Source organism: Panthera leo, chromosome B2 (genome assembly GCF_018350215.1).
Source record: "Panthera leo isolate Ple1 chromosome B2, P.leo_Ple1_pat1.1, whole genome shotgun sequence".
NCBI classification, from domain to species: Eukaryota; Metazoa; Chordata; class Mammalia; order Carnivora; family Felidae; genus Panthera; species Panthera leo.
The window spans coordinates 147,669,561-147,691,143 of NC_056683.1; the positions used below are offsets into that span (position 1 = coordinate 147,669,561).

The 21,583-nt window shown below is 43.3% G+C and overlaps 1 protein-coding gene across 3 annotated transcripts in view; it reads right to left on the reverse strand.

Annotated features, from left to right (window-relative positions):
• The window catches only part of PDE10A (phosphodiesterase 10A), a 339,438-nt gene that overhangs the window by 163,913 nt on the left and 153,942 nt on the right, over window positions 1-21,583 (reverse strand). For all 3 annotated transcript variants that reach the window (XM_042940270.1, XM_042940269.1, XM_042940272.1), the window contains exon 2: window positions 13,308-13,436. In XM_042940270.1, the coding sequence (XP_042796204.1) occupies window positions 13,308-13,436 (129 nt within the window). The remainder of the gene's footprint in view (window positions 1-13,307; window positions 13,437-21,583) is intronic.

A 21,583-nucleotide genomic window follows, 5' to 3' on the forward strand; every position in this document is an offset into this window, starting at 1 on the left:
ATGATCGACCTACCACACACTGTAGAAGTTAGGGTGTACAGAGTAATTATCTGACTTCATAGATCAGGAAATGATGATTACAGTGAGTTCAGTTAACATCTATCATCCATATAGACACAAAAAGTGTCCTTTTCCTTGTGAGGAGAACTTTTAGGACCCACTCTCATAACACCTTTCTTCTGCATCATACCTCGGTGTTAGCTACAGTCATCACGTTGTGCACCTTACGTCCCTGGCACGTATTTATAATTGGACGTTTGTGCTTTGGACCACCTTCCTCCAGTCCCCCCTCAAACCACCCCAAACTCCGGTAAACACAAATCTGATCCCTTTTAGTGTTTTTTTTTAATCCCACATAAAAGTAAGACCATACAGTATTTAGCTCTGATGGACTTTACGCAGCACAATGTCCTCAGAGTTGATCCATGCAGCTCCAAGCGGTAGGACTTCTTCCCTTGTCACAGCCGAGTGATACTCCATTGTGCACATAGACCACCACTTTTTTATTCTTTCATCCGTTGGTGGACACTTCAATTGTACCCATCTCTTGGCTACTGTAAATAAGGCTGCAGTGAACATAAGGACAAAGATAGTTCTTCTACACTGGTGCGTTCGCTTCCTTCAGACATATTCTCAGCAGTGGAACTGCTGGTTCGTAGGGTGGTTCTATTTTTAATCTTTTAGGACCCTCCAGACTGTTTTCCACAGAGGCGGTACCCATTGACATTCCACCAGCGATGCGTGAGGGCCCCCTTTCCTCTCCATCCTCACCAGCATTTGTTAGGTCATCGTTGTAAATTTCATTAAGTCTTTAGCGCAGCGAACATGCGGTATTGTATTCGTTTCAGGTGTACCATGTAGTGAGTTGACAATTGTGTATGTTACTCACGGCTCGTCCTAAGTGTGCTCTTTAATCCCCATCGCCTAGTTCACCCATCCCTCCACCCACCTCCCTTCCGGTAAGCGTCAGCTCGTTCTCCGGAGTTGGTTTCTCTTTTCTTCCCTGTGTTTCTCACAGGCCACAAAGGAGTGAGAGCATATGGCATTCGTCTTCTACTAAATGACTTACTTCACTTAGGATTACACTCTCTAAGTGCATCCTTATCACTGTAAATGGCAAGATTTCATCCTTCTTTACGGCTGAATAAAATCCCATTGTACACACACACTCCTTTATCCATTCACCTATCAACGGACATTTGGTTCACTTCCATAGTGGACTCTGTTTTTGGATTCCTCGGGTAAATACCCAGCAGTGTGATTACTGGATTGTACAGTTGCTCTATTTTTAATTTTTTGAGTAACCTCCAAACCGTTTCCCACAAGGGCTGTACCGGTTTGCATTCCCAAAGCTAGTGCAGGAGGGTTCCTTTTTCTTCACATCTTTGCCAACATTTGCTGTCTCTTGTGTCGTCGGTTTTAGCCATTCTGATAGGTGTGAGGTGACATCTTATTGTTTTTTTTTAATTTATATTTCCCTGATCATGAGGGATGGAGCATCTTTTCATGTATCTGTTGGCCATCTGGATGTCTTCTTTAGAAAAACGTCTATTCATGTCTTCTGCCTTTAATTGATTATTTGTTTTGAGGGTGTTGAGCTGTGCATGTTATATATTTTGGATATACACACCTTATTGGATATGTCATTTGCAGTATCTTCTCCCATTCAAATAGGTTGCCTTTTAGTTTTGCTGACTGTTGTTCCCTTTGCTCTGCAGAAATTTTATTTTGACGTAATGCCAGTAGTTTAATTTCGCTTTCATTTCCCCTGCCTCAGGGGACTTACCTAGAAAATTGTTGCCACAGCCTATGTCAGACCTTACTGCCTGTGCTCTCTTACCGGATTTTTACAGCTTCAGGTCTCACATTTAGGTCTTCAATCCATTTTTACTTTATTCTTTGTGTACGGCATAAGAAAGTGGTCCCGTTTATTTCTTTTGCACGTAGCTGTCCAGTTGTCCCAACGCCCTTTGTTGAAGAGACTGTCTGTTTCTCACTGGATATTCTTCCCTACATTATCAAAGAGTAACTGACCATATAGTTGTGGGTTCATTTCGGGGCTCTGTTCTGTTCTATGGATCTGTAGGTCTATTTCTGTGCTAGTGCCATACTGTTTAGATTACTACAGCTTTGTAATACAACTTGATGTCTGGATCAGTGATGCCTCCAGCTCTGCTTTCCTTTTTCAAGATTGATTTGGCAATTTGGGTTTGTTTTCTTGTGTGTGTGTGGTTCCATATGAATTTTAGGATGTTTTTTGTTGTTGTTCTAGTTTTGTGCAAAACGCTGTTAGTATTTTGACAGGGATGATTAGATCTGTAGATGGCTTTGGGTGGGACAGACATCTTAACAATATTTGTTCTTCTAATCCATGAGCATGGAATGTCTTTCCATTTCTTTGTGTGTTCATCAATTTCTTTCATCAGTGTTTTATCAGAGGATAGGTCTCTCACCTCCTTGGTTAGGTTTATTCCTAGGTGTCTAGGATTCTTAAAACAATTGTAGATTGTTAATCCTACAATTGTAGGATTCTTAAAACGATTCTTAAAACAATTGTAAATAGGATTTCTTTCCTGATTTCTTTTTCTGCGGCTTCAATATTTGTGTGTCAAAATGAACAGATTTCTGCACGTTGATTCTGTATCCTGCAACTTTACTGAATTCCTTGATCAGCTCGAGCAGATCTTCCGTGGAGTCTTTCACGGTATCTGTAAATGGGAAAAGTTTTACTTCTTCCTTGCTAATTTGGATGCCTTGTATTCCTTTTTCTTCTCTGACTGCCGTGGCTAGGACTTCAAGTATGAGGCTGGATAAAATGGTGACAGTCCATCTTTGTCTTGGTCCTGACCTTAGAGGAAACAGTTTTTCACCCCTGAGTAGAAGGGTAGCTGTGAGTTTTTTATATATGACCTTTATCATGTTGAGGTGTGTTCCCTCTAAACCTACCTTCTTGAGAGCTTTTATCATGAATGGATGTTGTACTTTGTCAAATGCTTTTTCTGCATCTACTGAAATGTCCCCATGGTTTTTTTGTCCATTCTCTTACCGATGTGATACAGGACAATGACTGATTCTATTGCATCCCACTTGATTGTGGCAAATTATTTTTTAAATGTATTGTTGGATTTGGTTTGCTAATATTTTGTTGAGGATTTTTGATTTTTGCATTTATGCTCATCAGAGATTTGGCCTTTAGTTCTCTTCTGTCATGTCTCTATCTGCCTTTGGTATCAGGGTAATTAACGTAGGCCTCGTTGAATGAATTTGGAAATTTTCCCTCCTCTTCCATTTTTTGGAATAGTTTGAGAAGAACAGGTATTAACTCTTCTTTAAATGTCTGGTAGAATTCACCATCTGGTCCTGAACTTTTCTTCCTTGGGAGTTTTTTTTTTTTTTTTTTTATTAGAGATTACATTTTATTGCTGGAAATTGGGTCTGTTCGAAATTTTTATTTAAATATTTTATTGAGAAAGAGAGAGTGAGAGCAAGCACAGGGGAGGGGCAGAGAGTGAGGGACAGAGAGAATCCCAAACAGAGGCTCAAACTCATGAACCATGAGATCATGACCTGAGCTAATATCAAGAGTCGGATGTTAACCGACTGGGCCACCCAGTTGCCCCATTCTGCTCAAATTTTCTATTTCTTCCTAGTTCAAGTTTGGAAGGTTGTATGTTTCTAGAAATTTATCCATTTTTTTCTATGTTTTCCAATTTGCTGGCATATAATTTTTTATAATATTCTCTTATAATCCTTTATATTTCTGTGGGGTCAGTTATTTTTCCTCTTCCATTTCTGATTTTGCTTTTTGAGCCCTCTCTCTCTCTTTTCTTTGATGAGTCTGGCTAAAGGTTTATCAATCTTGTTGATCTTTTCAAAGAACCAGCTCCTGATTTCACTGATCTGTTCTATTGTGAGTTTTTTTGTTTTTGTTTTTGTTTTAGTTTCGATTTTGTATATTTCTGCTCTAATCTCTATTATTTCCTTCCTTCTACTGGTTTGGGGGTTTGTTAGTTCCCTTTCTAGCTCCTTTAGGTGTGAGGGTAGATTGATTATCTGATATTTTTCTTGCTTCTTAAGGTAGGCCTGTACTGCTATAAACTTCCCTCTTAGAACAACTTTTGTTGCATCCCAAAGATTTTGGACCTATCTCTTATCTTTTTTGATGCTAGCCATTCTAGCAAGAGCTGATACCTTACTGTTGTTTTGATTTCCATTTCCCTAGTTGGTGATGTTGAACATCTTTTCATGTACCTGTTGGCCATTCCTATATATTCTTTGGAAAAATGTCTACTTGGGTCCCTTGCCCAGTTTTAATTGGATTATTTGTTTCATGTTTTGTTTTTGTTTTTGTTTTTTCTTTTGCTGTTGACTTACATGAGTTCCTTATATATTCTGGATATTAACCTCTTATCACACAGATGGTTTTACCATTCATAGGTTGTCTTTTCACTGGTGAGTTTTCCTTTTGATGTGCAAAGGCTTTTTAGTTTGATGTAGTCCCACTTATTTATGTTTGCTTTTGTTGCTGTGCTTTAGGTGTCCTGTCCAAATATTATTGCCAAGACCCATGTCAAGGAGCTTTTTTCCTATGTTTTCTAGAAGTTTTATGGTTTCAGGTCTTACATTTAAATCTCTGACCTATTTTGAGTTAATTGGCATGAATGGTGTAAGACAGAGGTCAAGTTTCATTTCTTCCCATGTGAATGTCCGATTTTCCCAGCACCATTTAACGAACAGACTGTCCTTTCTCCATTGAGTATAACTGACTCTACTGTGAAATATTAGTTGACCTCATATACTTATTCATTTCTGAGCTTTATTCTGTTCCACTGGCCTATTTTTTTTTTTTTATGCCAGTATCATACTGTTTTGCTTAATATATCCTGAAATCAGAAAGTGTAATTCCTCCTGCTTCATTCTTCCTTCTCAGGAATGCTTTGGCTATTCAGTCTTTTGTAGTTTCATATAAATTTTAGGTTTGTTTCTTCTACTTCTGTGAAGACATGCCATTGGAATCTTGATAGGAACTGCGCTGAATCTACAGATGGCTTTTGGTAGTATTGACATTTTAACAGTATTAATTCTTCCAACTTACACATACAGGATAATCTCCATTTACTTGTGCCTTCTTCAATTTCTTTCGTCAGTTGTCTTGTAATTTTCAGACCAGAGCTTTCACCTCCTGGAGCAAATGTATTCCTAAGTGTTTTATTATTTTGGATATTACTATAAATGACATCACTTTCTTTTTTAGATAATTTGTTGTTTGTGTATAGAAACAGTACTGATTTTTCTATATTAATTTTGTGTCCTGCAACTTAATTGAATTCATTGATAAGACCTAATAATAATTTTTTGGTGGAGGTCTTCAGGACCTTCCGTATATAAAATCCTGCCATCTGCAAATAGAGACATTTTACTTCTTCCTTTCCAATCAGATACATTTTACTTCTTTTTCTTGCCTAACTCCTCAGGCTAGGACTTCTGGTACCACATTGAATAGAAGTGTCAAGAGCGGACAGCTTTGTCTTGTTCCTGATCTTAGAGAAAAAGCTTTCAACCTTAGCACGTTATATAATTTACTTAGGATGGAGGGATGGGGTGAAACCGGTCAAAAGTTACAAACTTCAAATTATAAGGATGTAACGTACAACGGGATGACTATAGTTAACATTGCCGTATGGTATATTTGAAAGTCACTAAGAGAATAAATTGTAAACTTTTCATTTTGTGCCCCCTGTAGAAACACTAAGTTCCATTACAACTGAATTCATGTCCAGTGCTTAGCAAACGCAAAACACGCAGTAGATAGTTGGTGACTTTTAGTAAAATGAATGAATTTTAAACCAAAAATGATGACCCTGGGACAGAAATTGAGCTGTGTGTTTTTCTAGACCCCACCAACTTCCTATGTAACAGTCTTAATGACCAATGATAACATATTAATGAGGGAGAAGCAAAATGCAGGAAAAAGCCAGTAAGGGACTGGGAAATATACATTGTTTATTATACCTTGCAATGGAAAAGTAATCAAACAAGCAGAGGATAATTGGTGTAAACTGAATTAGAATGACTGAAACCTGGGGAAAAACCTTCCATACGAGAAACTCTAGAAGTTCCTTTTGATGTTTACTCTATTTCTTTTTTATTAAAAAAGCAACATATACAAGAATATAAACTGATAAATCCCCCAAATCCAGAAACAACCACAACGACATAGTTCACTAGCTCTTCGTCTACACAATTATATATATGATTATTTCCTTGTAAAAGATGGCACTATATCCTGTTCTGCAACTCACCATACTTCAGTGAAGCTACCAATTAAAACACCTATTTTAGGGTTTTTTTTCCCCACTTTTCCTATTACAGTCAATGCGGAACATGAATAACCAGTTAAAATGAGAGCAGAAAGGCAAAACATTTAACACTACCTTCTCCCCACTCTTAAAATACGAAAAATATTCGAACCCTCCCTCCCAGGCTATCCCAGAAGCAAACCACCGCAAGCCCCACAGCCCTGCCTTGGATCCTACCAGCCAACACCAGCACCGCGTTCGCTCCAGCACAGGCCCTTCCGTGCCCAGGACGGGGGCTCTCAAATGTTAAACTTGCACTAGAATTACCTGAGGGGGCTTATCAAAACACAGATTTTAGGTCCCACTGCAGGAGTTTCTGACTCCGGGGGTTTGAGTGAGATGAGGCCTATGGCATTTTTAACTAGTTCCCGAAGGATGTCCACGGTGTTGTGGGAATCCCACCAGAGAATCGGTGGCCTCGATGAAGAACCAATGCCCACAAAGAGCCTTCTCAATCTGCACACCTCTTAGTGGCCTCGGTTCTCCCAGCATGGTCCTGAAAACCCACACTGCACCACTCAACACTGGATTACACAGCCTCGGTTGCTGTACTCTCACAGTACCTTCTTTCCACGCCAGGAGATTATGCGTCCCTCAAGGACAGTACACGCAAGGAACATGGCTCCTGTGACTCACCAGGACCCCGGGACACGGCAAATAGATGCATCTGCTTAATCCACAGGCCCCACCTGACTGCCTAAAAGCAAACGATGTGCATCTTAAAATCTCGAGCAAATTTATTTCTAGTAAACATTTCTGTTTGCTAGACATTGGGCTACATGTTTTCCAACATCCACACCAACAAATCCTGAAACGATCTTATTCTCTGATTACGTGTTTATTATCTGTGTTCTCCTATCAGAAAGTGACCTTCGAGGGAGCAAGTTTTTAGCCCTTGTTCTCTAATTACGTTCCCATAGTAGGTACTCAGGATTTCTTTCTTTCATTCATTCATTCATTCATTCATTCATTCGAGAGAAAGAGAACACAAGCATGAGAGAGGGGCAGAGGGAAAGGAAGAGACAGAATCCCAAGCAGGCTCTAACCAAGATCATGACCTGAGACGAAATCAAGAGGCAGACTCTTAACCGACTGAGCCACCCAAGAGCCCCTCAAGAAATACGTGCTAATCGGCATACTGAATCACTGGCTAGGGAAATGAGTAGTATCTGCTCACATTCCAGCTACAACTTGGCCACTCAACTAGAAATTATTATTCAATCTTCAATCAAATAATCTAGATCACTGTGAAACGTTCGGGCAGCTTTTAAAAAGTAGATTCAAGGGGCGCCTGGGTGGCGCAGTCGGTTAAGCGTCCGACTTCAGCCAGGTCACGATCTCGCGGTCCGTGAGTTCGAGCCCCGCGTCGGGCTCTGGGCTGATGGCTCGGAGCCTGGAGCCTGTTTCCGATTCTGTGTCTCCCTCTCTCTCTGCCCCTCCCCCGTTCATGCTCTGTCTCTCTCTGTCCCAAAAATAAATAAAAAACGTTGAAAAAAAAAATTAAAAAAAAAAAAAAAGTAGATTCAAAAAATGAGAAATGGTTATACCACTCATCTCTCACCAGTTTTCATTTGAGTTTTAAAAACCTGTGGTAAGTAAAACATCAACTTAAATGTTGAAATACATTCTGTTAAGCAGATGCGATGATTTTAATTCAACATCCTTTTCTATTACATGGACCATCAGAAAATACGATTTTTACTCAAAGAAACACCGATGAAAATAAAGTACTTTCAAAAATCCGCTATCTCATAACATTCTCGTTCATTAGAATCACTTCTAAACAAAATTTCTGCCGGGGAAATGCAGTAATGATGTCGAATGTACAAATAATGGCTGCCGGTGGTAGGAACTTTACAGATACTGCAAAAACTGCTTCTGAAATCAATCTAGCTTGTAACAAAGCTACTAAAATTATTGGAACTAGTTTCATAATCACTAACAATGTGTGATGACCTGAATTCATCTTTAAAATTATCAAAATCCCAATCAACTTGATGAGATTGCTCCAGAGCCCAAACACTCTCAAAAAGAATATATTAAAGATACACCTTTGCACTAAGATGAACAATTAACAGAATTAATGGGATACATCAAGTAACTCTTTGCAAATGAACTTTATCCCCCTTCTAGTAACCAGATTGTGAACTTATGATTATTTATAATGCAAATCAAGGCATTCAACACATTTTGTTTCCATTCCAAAAAAGAAAATAAAAAGACTGAGATATGAAATTTCTACGTGAAGACGTAACTTCCATAATCGACACAAAGCAATTTCAAGGAGAAGAAAGTGCACAAAATGAAGTTCCAAGTGAACCATTTCAATGATGTGGGTTTTTCCTGACTCATGATATGGACTAATAGTTAACACATAATTTATTAGTGTCCTACTTACTAAAACCTTCCAACATTGCATGCCTTGGCAAACTAATTCATGCCCCATTAATTTAATATCCCACGACATTATAAACACTAGCACAGAAACCATCTGTTACACGCTAAGCAGGACTAATGCTCCTGAATCTGCATTCCAGGCTGCATATAGTGGGTTTAGGGGACAGGATGGAAATCTCACTAATTCTAGGTAAGAAGTATTTAGTAGTTTTATTTGAATGAAAATTGTTCCATCTCTAGAATCATGGAGAGGTGAAAAATATGGAGTAACTCCATCCTCTGAGTAAAAAAAAAAGGAAGCCATTCATGTATTTGTTGAAAATATTTAAGGCAGCTGACAGCACCAATGTTTTCATTATTAATTATTGGACATGTACGGGTACCCTGACGGGGAGATGGTCTGCTATTTAATATTTCAGACATATAAACACAGTAGTAACAAATTCTTGGACATAAAAGACACTGCTACTCATGATTCTTAAATGACTTGGGTTCAATCAATCGCCCTCTTGAATACCAAAAAGCTTCCCTTTAGAATATGAATATCACAGTTACGTTTTGGGGGTTTTAAACAAAGCCCATGTATTTTAAATATTATTCTGATACCAGGAGATGCCAAATACAGTCATACTGACTGTACGTACGTTTTTACTAACGTAGAACTAAGCTTTTTACATTAGAAGCCAAAAGGGGACATCGCTGAGAGTCCAAGAATTCAGGATTCTTCCCGAGCATAACTGAAATACTGAAATGGCATTAGGGACGTCAAACTGTGTTCTGTCTTGGAACCTTCCCACCGGAAATGCAAAGGGTAGGATCTTCATCGTATCCTAACGTTGATTTATCACTTTGATAGTTCTGCCTTGATACTTGTGGAGACGTTAAATAGTTTAGTAATCGGAATCTTGATGAGTACCGGCTGGGCCTGTCAAATTTCCCGTGCGTAAAAATTAACATGAAGTACAAAATTTAGTAAAACAACCCAATTCATGACCTAGGTAACTTTGTTTTCTTCCTGAAAGTTTTCCCAAATCAAAGTATGGCTGTGAGTTACGGGTACAGTCCCCGATACTTTCAGGGAATATTTATGCACTCTCTAAATGAGAACCTAAAGTTTTAAAAGAAAGAACCCCTACCGCCAATTCCCGGCATCCCTTGAAAACCAACTGTTTGGGATTTTGGATCCGAGGTCCGCCTCCAAAAGGCAATTTGCCTCACAAGTACAGATAGAACTCTGCGCATTTAAAATGCAAATGTTATGAAAGCAGGGAAATCAAACTGAGAACAGTAACAGTACAGACTCTGAAAATGTCAATCTCTGAAGACACTGGGGGGTTCGGCTTTCCCCAACCCCCTTCTCTGCCAACACAAAGCAGAGCGATTGGCTGTGGGGCGGACCCCTCTGCAGACCATCTGGCTCAGAGCCCCCCGGGCCTGGACTGTGTCCAGCCTCGGTCAGACTAACCGGAAGGAGGCAGAAACTTAACGACTCTCTTCGACTGGTCTGAGCACCAACTCCCCGGAAACCTAACCATCTAGAATCTCAATAGCGCTTTACACAGTTTGCTACCTACACGAAAAGACAACGCACCGGGCGGGATTTACCAATCACAGTATAGAATCCCTTCCCTCTGGAAGCTTTCCAGCGAGCAGGGGGAGACAGGAAGAGCATGAAAGTGGTTCTGCTTCCGGGCACAATACTGACAACTGGTGGCCACTTGGAGGTTGAGAATCCAACCCTTTGTTCGTTCCTTCAAGACGTTTAGAGCGCCCCTCCCCGCTGCATCGGGGGTGCTGCCGGCGAGGGATACACAAGTAACTGCGACTCCCGCGGCCAGTGCCCCCCAAGGGCTCACCGGTACCGCCCGGGGATCACCCTCGATCCCCAGCAAGGGAAGGCGGCCACGTAAGCCTTGCTCGCTGCCGGCAGACGTGGACGGTCAACACCCGCAAAACCCCCGGACGCTACAGCCGCCCTGGTCACGCAGAGCCGGTGCACGGGGAGCACCGCCGCGGGGCAATCGGCCCCCCACTCCGTCTTCGGCTTCTCTGAGCACCGCACGAGCAAGGCGCTCGAGAGAACAGCACGTGCACGAAGGAACGCCAGCGGTTTGGACAGCGTGACGTCATCGTGACGTCATGACGACAAAACCGCTTGCAAGCAGCGTGCCAGCCGGACGGGGGAGAAGCAAACGTCATCTGTTATTCACTCATTCGCTTAAATCTGAAATTTCCCAGATGGCCTTTCTCGGAACGGAGTACCGTACACCTTCACGTGACCTCCCCGTGGTGTAGACCATTTCCACACGAGGCCGGCTTATCCGTGGTTGAAAAATAAGCTACGTGAGCGTTTACCGAGTCCTTGTGCATAAAGCACGGTTTCCCTGCGACCGCTGTCTCTCACTAAACTGACACAAAGGGAAACAATCCGGACAGGCCCGACTTTCAAGAATATTCTCCCAGAACTTCTGTCTCTCACGCTTTCTGTTCCCGGGTCTGGCGTGGAAACAGAAATACCGCCCCCCCCCCCCCCAAAAGCCCTCTCCACAAAAATGTCCTTCCTCCGAGCATTTCCCACGAAGCCCCTTGGAAGGAGACGAAGGCCTCGTTGAGGAGAACACAAAATTTTAAAAAGAGTGAGGGCGCGATGGAGAAGAGACACAGGCTTCAGCCTTAATCCAGAATCACACACAAGACACGAGGACCCGGAACTGGCTTTCAGTAGTTCGGCAAAAGTGGGCGGGGCTGTCCTCAAGCCACGCCCACAGGGCTAGCGCTAAACCTGGGTTGCCAGGGGCTGCAGGGGCTGCGTCCTGAGTCCCGAGATGGTTCTCCCTGTTGGAAGGGGTGCAGGGGCCCAGCCGCCCGCCCACCGGCAGGCGTACCATTAAAGGTTCCTTTGCAGTGTCTCCACCCTAAGCTGCGCGCAGCCTGTCTGCAGGGGCCCCACCGCTAGAGGGAAGCCCCAGGTCACACGCATTCAGCTTCTCTTGGTTCCTGATCCCAGCAGTGGTCCTGAGCCCTCCGGGGGCCACCAAGCGAGATGGCCTCTGTGTAAGGACAATTTTGCCTTCAGGTACAAGGGAGCACTGCTTCAGCTCCACTCTGCTATTCTCAATAATCATTTACCTCTTGAGTGGATGTACTCAACAGTTCAAAGTAGTATTGGATTGACTAGTACAGAAAACAGATTTGAAAGACACGGAATGGCACATCCAAATAGTTACAAAAATCTAAGGGTCGTTTAACAACATCACTGTAACACTAAGACGCGACGCAAAATTTGTCATCTTCTGAGCCCTATACTCAATTTCCCATCTCGTAAACATCCCTTATTCTGGCACTATATTATTATCCATCATTATATAGCAAGTTGATGAAATCTGCATCTTTATATGAGGTGCCTTAAGCACAACTCAGTCATACGTTCAAAGCGTCAAACATCTCAGACTGCTTCCAAACGTCTGAGGTATGTTATAGCTGAATATGCCACATCAAGCTTTGTTCTATTAAAAGCTGTGATTGCTTTGGAAAAAAAAAAATGCTACATTTGTTTCTGCAATTTATTTCTATTTCTCTCTCCCTCTCAATCCACACACACATACACAGACTCACGTACATGTACTTTAAAATCTAATTTGTGTTTCAATGTCAAAAGCTCTCTTTTGTAAAGGTTTCTTTATTAAAAAAACTCTGCAAGAAAATTATAGAAACTTTGAAAATTAGAGGAAACTCAGCCCAAGGAGCCTACGAGGACCACAGATCTAACAACATAACATCTTAATAGTGATCATTTATAAGCTTTAATTATGGCATTCTGTTACACTAAATAAATTTCCAGAAAAATAGCATATATTTGTTTCTAACATAAAAGTTCTTCATAGAGTCGAAATCATATGTTATATAAATTTCTACTATAAGAAGAACATTCTGGGAAACACGAAGTCTTATTTGGCCAAACATAAATTCATTTAAAACTATGCTACAATATTCAAATCCAATATATTAACACATGTTCAACTTGGGAGGAAATTTATTTCACTTCCCATCCCTTTTGAGTCCACATTTCTTTTGTCATAAATATAACAGCATCTTAAGTTCATGAGTGTGAACAAAATGTCTAATGCAAAGTCAGGAGTTCTCTTCCTACTGTGTCCACGTGAAAATTATTTAATGATTTCTCTTTGCAAAATGCAGTAATACAAATACGTTTTTGAAATATAAAGAATATTTGTATAATCACTAATAATAATTGCTGAACAAAATCAAGGCTAATATTACCTTCTGCATTTTCAACATGTCATATCCAAATAAATTTTCACAAGTCCTTTGCCAAGCTTTTGTAGCCAAGGATCTTACTTCAGTGGATTTATTTCCTCTCATTCTAACTTCTTTTATCTTTTGAAACACAGTAAAACTTTTACAGAGTGAAAAATGCTAATTCTGTCTACTTTATACTTTCTAGCATGTACTAAACACTCGGTTTTGTTCGCTTGTTTTTGTCGCCGTAGACTAGAAAACAATCCCCGCTCGATCCGAATGAGATCTTACCTTCTGGTTTGTTGTTTTTCCTCTTGAGCCATTTTTCTACGGTCTCAGCACTAACACTTTCAGATACAAACTCATCCAACACCTGGGGATGAAGGGAAAGATACGCCTTCACTTTTTCATCTGTCAGACCTGTGAAAGAATTAAAAAGACTAACATTAACCTGGATGACACCTCTGTGAGCATCAAACATACAGAAAAATGGCCCGTTATGCTAAGATTGACCTGCAACATAAAAAGAACATAAAGATGTGTACACATACATGGAATATTATTCATCCGCAAAGAGGATTTAAGTCCTGATACATGTTACAACACAGGGGAAACCCCGAACACAGTAGGGTAAATAAAAAAACCCAAACACAAAGGAGAGATATCCTCTGTTTCCACTTCTATGAACTACCTAGAACAGGCAAATTCGCAGAGACAAAGCAGATTAGGAGTTACCAGGGACTGAGGGAGGGGAGGATGGGGAATTTGCTACTTAATCGGTTTCCAGGGAAGGCAAAGTTGTAGAAGTCGACAGAGGTCATGGTCACAGTACACACGGGGAGTATAATTAATGCCGATGAATTATACATTTGAAATGTTCAAAATGGCAAGTTTTAGGTTATGTATATTTTGCCAGTATAAAAAAAAAAAAAGAGTAAAAATGGCAAAAGTTAAAACTTCAGCAACTTGAAACTACAGACATGGGGCGCCTGGGCAGCTCAGTCGGGTAAGCGTCTGACTTCAGCTCAGGTCATGATCTCACAGTTCCTGAGTTCGAGCCCCGCGCTGGGCTCTGTGCTGACAGCTCGGAGCCTGGAGCCTGCTTCGGGTTCTGTGTCTCCCTCTCTCTGCCCCTCCCTTGCTCGTGCTCTGTCTCTCTCTCTCTCTCTCTCTCAAAAATAAATAAACATTAAAAACAATTTTTTTAAGCTACAGACGTTACATCACATTACACAGCTGCTTTCCAACAGCACCTTTCAGTGTGTACTTGGGCCGGCACTGTGCTCCCGTGCTGTGCAGGGAAGCCTTACCAAGCACTCAGATCTTTCTGGAAATAGTAACCACTGCTTCCAACACTCAAGGTGAGTGAGACTCTAGGAGGGGAAGTGAACAGGAGAATATAATATGCTGGTACGGTTGAGGTGCTAAAAAGGTGTTCGCGGCACAAATTCACATCTTTCGTTGTTCGCAGCACAAAGTATCCTTTCTCTCAGGGGCCCGAAATCCAATGGTATTAACAACAATCAGCTCAGGATGATCAACAACCGTTCCCTGCTATTCCATGTTATGTGGTCAGTGTCAGTGAAATCAATTTTCGGTCTGATAACAACAACTGTTGACTATACACACGGGATTTTCAGGCAAAGCGCTTTTGCAAATTTTCACGCTGAACATACAAAATCGTGTGTTGTGAGACTGGTGCTTCGTGCCGGTACGCCATTCATCAACCAACTCCAAATCACAGACAGGCTATCAATAATTGTAAATCTGTGACGGCAATTATTTTTCACTACCGTGTCCCCTCTGTGAATTACTCAATAAATTACCATCCTTAGGGACAGTCAGATAAAAAAGGAAATAGAAAATTGTACTTTCGGTGACCAAAAGAAGAAAAGGAAGCATATCCTTATGACTCCAGGGAATAAGCTGCCTGTTCCCGACATCAGACCAGCCACAGAATTAACATGTGTTAATTAATTCTGCTGGGGACTAAAGTCACAACCCCTACGATGCTTCGATGCTTCGAGAGAATGGTATAGTCGAGAAGGCAAATAATTTCTTCAATGAATTCACTACTAAAACAGTCAATTTACGCTACAGACAGACGGATAGCTACGGATGTATAATTACACAGTTGTATTAGACAAAAGAAAACTCGGACCCTGTCTGGCCAGGGGGCAAAAGAGCCCCTGTGGTGTAAAATTCAGTTTGAGAAGTTCTACCAGGTGCTGAAGATAAGACTCAATAAAGTGAGAGGGGGCTCTCCTGACAGAATAAATCACAGTCCCCAGGTACAAAAGGCACAGGACGTTGAAGTGAACGGACGGCTGACTTGACCTCCAAGAAGACACACAATGCAAATTTCACACTCTCTTCAACGGTGTCCTTCGGTCCTTCACAGCGGTTCATGTCTGACACTTGCTTCCTTCCTAAAACTTCATCACTTTTGTGACTGTTCTTGTCCCAACTTCCTATCTGCTCCTTACTTCCGCTTTCTCCTCGCTCATCTAGGACGATGACAGCAAAATGTGAAGCAGGAATCCTAATGTATTTTTGATCTCTGGTCCCCGGACATTCTTCCATCTGGACTTAAAACTGAGTCACCTCCATCCCCTTCTTCCCAAAGTGGTTTCAACTCTCAGCTCTCCTCTTTTCTGCTACCAGTGCTCCCCAGCGTCCCAGAGACCCAGGCCGGAAATAGAAAAGTCGGCACTGACTCATTCTCCTTGTGGTCTCCGTTCATCTTACTGAACTACGATACCCATCCTGTTTGCTATCTTGTGTATCACATTAAAGGGCTTGTGTCTAAAATATACAAAGAACACTTAGAACTCGACAAGAAGAAAACAGGCAACCCAATTAAAACGGAGTCGAGGATCTGAACAGACATTTCATCGGAAAAGATACCGATACGATAAATAAACACATGAAAAGATGCCCATCTGTCCTTCGTGAAGTGAGGTTAAAAGTGAGATCCCACTATATACACCTGTGAGAATGGCTAACGTTGGCAAAACAGACTATCATTTTTGGCAAGGATACGGGGCACTAACATTCCTCGTTCGCTGCTGGTGAGAATGCAAAATGGGAATGACTTTGGAAGACTGGCAGCTCCTTATAAAGCCAGATACGAGCTTAGCGTGTGACCTGGCACCCACACTACTAGGTGCTTAGCCGGCTGACCTGGACACTGACGTCCCCACAAAACCTGCATGTGAACGCGGACAGCAGCTTTATTCACCGCCATCCCAAACGCAAGGTGCCGAAACAGTCTTGCAGCAGGGCAGTGGCGCCTCCGCACAATGAGATATTATTCAGCGAAAGAGAAAACGTGCCAACGAGCCACGAAAAAACATGGGTTAGGCTTCGACGCGTATTGCTAAGTGCAAAGGACTAGTGCGCAAAGGCTGCGTGTTGTGTAATTCTAATCATACGACGCTGTGGAAAAGGCCAAACTACAGCCGTTGAGAAGAGAGACCCACGGCTGCCAGGGCTGTAGGGAAGGGAGAAAGACGCACAGGGCATCTCTGCGGGTGAGAAAACTACCCCACACGACACTCTGATGGTGAGGGAGGGCGTATTCGTCAGAACTCACAGGTGTAGTAAAATTTTAAGAAAACATTTGGAAAAGTCAGGCTGTCTAATGGGAGGCAGCATACGGCCAAAGAATCTAAATGCATTACAAATGTATGAAACAACCTCAGCAAGGGAGGAGGGGGGATCAGGTGCTGAGCTAAGTAACTTCAGCAATGAGCGGAGTCTGTAAGACTAAAACCAAAGGAAATTCCACGGGGTCCAGGTACTCGAGTTGATCGAGTTATGCCACGTGGGTAGAATTTAACAATTCTCACCCCACGAGTCGTTTATCCCGGAACTGAACAATTAAATAAGTGCATGGTGGGAATGAGGCTTCTCAGCGGTAGAGTAAGCAAGAGGAGGAGTCTAGAATGATCTATGGGATAACGGATTAGAGTTCGACACATCAGTATGGACTCCTACTTAAATGAACACAGGCAGAGATGGTTACACATTCAAATACTGGTAGGTATGCTCTATATACACTCAGGTCAGTAGACATACATCCATTTGCTTGTTAGGTTAGCTGTGAGGGCCTAGAGGCAACAATAAGCCAGTACCCACACATTCACGTAGCACCCAGATCTTTGCTTCTAATACCACTCCCCAATAAAAGGAACCACAGCTCCTTGGAGAAATGGCCGAGTCTAGGAGCAGTACACAAAATACGTAAGACGAGCCGTAAAGTAAGGGAGTATACACAAAACGATGGGGTATGTCAAGGATACAAAAGGTGATTGAAAGAGTTCCCAATTATTAAAACAGGGAGCCATTTGAGTAGCAAAATAAAGCCCTGGATTATAATCCAAAGAGTGAAATAATAACCCTTCCTAGAGTCTGAATGTTTGTGTGCCAACTTCCAAACTCCTGTGTTAAAACCCTAATTGCCAAAGGTGATGGCGTTAGTGGGTGGGGCCTCTGCGAAATGCCTCAGCCATGAGGGTGGGACCTCATGAACGGGATTCATGTGGTATTTTCCCGAGGTCTCTCTTATCCCATCTATTTTGTTGTCCCCATTATAATTTATTATTGTAGAAAACACGTCTTTTGTTCTATGCTTTTCTACAGTCTGTGTTCATCTCACTGTGTCCCTATGGTGCTGTTTAGCATGTTTATCTGCTCTTTGCACTTCCTGAAAACTGAAGTTAGATCTAGAGACAAACTGAGGTTCAATTTGGGGGGGAGGGGTGCGGGGGGGGGGAGGCAAGTTTCAAAGTGGTGTTGTGCTCTTCTGTCAAAAGGCTTATACCATCTGGCTGTCTCTCTTGTCTGCGACATCAGCAGCATCTATGATCCAAGAGTTCCTAATTGGTTAGGGCTTGAAAACGGTGGTTTCCTAATTCTGGAATACGTTCTTCATTTATTAACTGAAATATCACAAAGAGAAACGTCACCTTGTTAACTGTTTAGTTCGAATAAACAAGACTGGGTAAAGGCTTAATTTGTTCCCCTTTGTTTACAATTTTCACAGAGAATTGGTTCAGTAGCCATCTCTTGTAGGTGAGCAACTAACAAAAATAGCATTAGGACGAAATCACAGATTTGAAAACATCTGATCTGTTTCTTCAGCTGTAGTTACAGGCCTAAGTTGGAGAGACCGAGGCTTGGTTCCGGACCGCCACAACAAAGCAAGTATCTCAACCTCGACGGCTGCTGACCGATCAGTGGCGGACACTGGCCGATCAGAGCGGTGCACGCTGAAGGCTAGGGCGCTGGTGTCCATTTCAAATGTAAAATAAGATAACAATGAACTTGAACTCTTCCTTTCACAGATGATTTTTCTGCAGCACGCGATCCTGTTTAATAGCATTCTACCCACAGAACTTCTTTCAAAATTTGAGTCAATCCTGGGGCGCGTGGGTGGCTCAGTCGGTTAGGCGTCCGACTTTGGCTCAGGTCATGATCTCACGGTCCGTGAGTTCGAGCCCCGCGTCGGGCTCTGTGCTGACAGCTCGGAGCCTGGAGCCTGCTTCGGATTCTGTGCCTCCCTCTCTCTCTGCCCCTCCCCTGCTCACGCTGTCTCTCCCGGTCTCTCAAAAATAAATAAATAAATAAATAAATGTAAACAACAACAACAACAAAAACATTTGAGTCAATCCTCTCAAACCTGCCACTGCTTTATCAACTAAGTTTATAGCATATTCGAAATCCTCTGTTGTTGTTTCAACAGCCTTCACAGCATCTTCACCAGGCGTAGGGTCCATCTCAAGAAACCACTTTCTTTGTTCATCCATAAGAAGTAACTCCTCACCCGTTCAAGTTTCATCATGACACTCCAGCCATTTAGTCCCATCTTTAGGCTGTGCTTCTAATCCTAGTTTTCTTGCTATTTCCACCATATCTGCAGTTACTGCCTCCACTGAAGTCTTGAACCCCTCCAAGTCCTCTATGAGGGTTGGATCGACTTCTTCCAAACTCCATTAAATACCAGTATCAGACTGGTATTCTGATCTCTTCTCATGAACTATGAATACTCTTCATGGCATCTAGAATGGTGAATCCTTTCCACAGGGTTTTTAGTTTACTTTGCCCACATCCATCAGAGGAATCACTATCTACGGCAGCTACAGCCTTAGGAAGTGTCTTTCTTTCTCTTTCTTTCTTTCTTTCTTTCTTTCTTTCTTTCTTTCTTTCTTTCTTTCTTTTTCTCTCTTTCTCTCTTTCTCTCTTTCTCTCTTTCTTTCTTTCTTTCTTTCTTTTTTTAACGTTCATTTGTTTTTGAGAGACAGAGAAACAGGGCACGAGCAGAGGAGGGGCACAGAGAGAGAGGGAGACACAGAATCCGAAGCGGGCTCCAGGCTCTGAGCTGTCAGCACAGGGCCCGATGCGGGGCTGGAACTCACAGACCGTGAGATCATGACCTGAGCCAAAGTCGGACGCTCAGCCAACTGAGCCACCCAGGCGTCCCCCTAAACTGCACCCCGAAATGTCGTAAGGATTCTTTCCTGAGACGCCTGGGTGGCTCCGTCGGTTAAGCATCCGACTCTTGATTTCAGCTCAGGTCAGGAGCTCACACTTGCCCGAGTTTGAGGCCCCGGGTCGGGCTCTGCACAGAGCCCACGTGAGAGCCTCCTTGTCTCTGCCCCTCCCCCCACCCCTTGCACTCTGTCTCTTTCACAATAAATAAATGAACTTAAAAAAAAAAAAAACACAAAACTCTTTCCTGACCTTCTTGAGCATCAGGCTCAACGGAAATGCAACACTATGATTTCTGGAACAGTAAACGGGCATCGGCCTGAAGCCGGGCACTGACTTCTTTCAGCTACAACAGTCCACGATGGCATCTGCCTCCAACAGAAGGCACTTTTGTCTACATTGAAAATCTAGACTTAGCGTAGCCACCTTCGTCAATCATCTCCGCTCCATCTTCGGGATGATTTGCCGCCTCACCTGGACCTCTGATGTCACGGAGTCGGCTTGTCTGCCGATGCCTCGTGGACCGGCCCTTCCGGCGTCAGACCCTCCTCCTGCAGCTTCCTCACCTCTCTCGGCCTTCAGCAAAGTCCAGAGAATTAAGGCCTCGCTCTGGGCCGGTCTCGGCTTAGGGGAAACAGGGCTCACTCCATCTATCCAGGCTACGAAACTTTCTCCATTTCAGCAATAAGGCAGCTTCGCTCGCGTATCATTTGCACGTTCACTGGAGCAGCACTTAGTTTCGTCCAAGAACCTTTCTTTTGATTTCACAACGTGGCTCCCTGGTGGATGCGAAAGGCCCAGCTGTTGGCCCTTGTCAGCTTTTGACACGCCTTCCTCAGGAAGCGTCACCGTCTCTGCCTTCTGATGTGAAGGACGTGGGGCTCCACCGTAGGGTGTGGGGTACCTGGCCTCATTTCGATCCTGCCGTGTTTCAGGGGCTCGCGAGGCCCCCAGAGAGGGGCACACAGGGAACGGCTGGTCCGTGAAGGAGTCGGAAAGCGCAGTTATCGAGTAAGCGGGCCATTGCACCCAGGCGCCCTCCATGGGGCCCCCGAAACAGTTACAACGGTAACATCCTGATCACCGTAACAAACACGATAATAACGAGAAAGGGTGAGGTAGGCCAAGAATTGCCAAAACGTGCCACAGGGACACGAAGCGAGCAAGCGCCGTCGGAAAAACGGGAAACGTGGCGGATGCGGCGTCGCCACAAACCTTCAACTCGTACAACAAACAAACAAACAAACGCATTCTTTGTGAGGCACAATAAAACGAGGTGTGCCTGTAAACGGGTCGTCACCCTCGCACTATAAAAGCGGAAAATGAACACAGACAAGTAGTTGGATCCGTTTTCTACTGGCCATGGGGCCAATAATGGAGGTGGGAACAAAGGTAACAAGCCTAAAAACGCGCTTTTTCTTTTTTAATGTGTATTTGTTTCTGAGGGAAATGAGCGAGTGAGCAGGGGAGGGGAGAGAGACAGAGGGAGACAGAGGATGACAAGCGGGCTCCGCACCATCAGCACAGTGCCGGACGCGGGGCCTGAACTCAGGAACCGTGAGATCACGACCGGAGCCGAAGTCAGACCCGAAAGTGGCTGAGCCCCACCCCAGGGCGTCCTGAAAACTCACCTCTTAAAGCACAATTGCCCCGTGTCTTCCGTTCTCTCCTGTCTGATCTTAATATATTTTAACAGGATCACCACTGACTAGTGTCACCCCCCAATGTGCAATTATGTCACACGTTTTAACTCAATTTATAAATTGAAACACCTGACTGCTCAATCTGAGGCTTTGATAAGAGGGTGGGAAGAAATTCTGGGAGCAGAAACGGCCCGAGTCATGGGCTAGCCCTGAAAATTGGTCTAATCTGAGCCTCTGCTGTCGCCCACGCTCCCTTCTTTCCTTACAGGTGCGGCCCCTTCCCTGCCGTGCTCTCTGTCTGGCTAGGGGCACCCAGCCAGTCTAAAGGCACCTTCCCGGAGACCTCTCACTAGGCACCCCTTCTGCGCCCACTGCCCTGCTCCATGAGCCCTCCCTCTAGTCGCTCTGACACTCCGAGGCCTCGGCCCACGC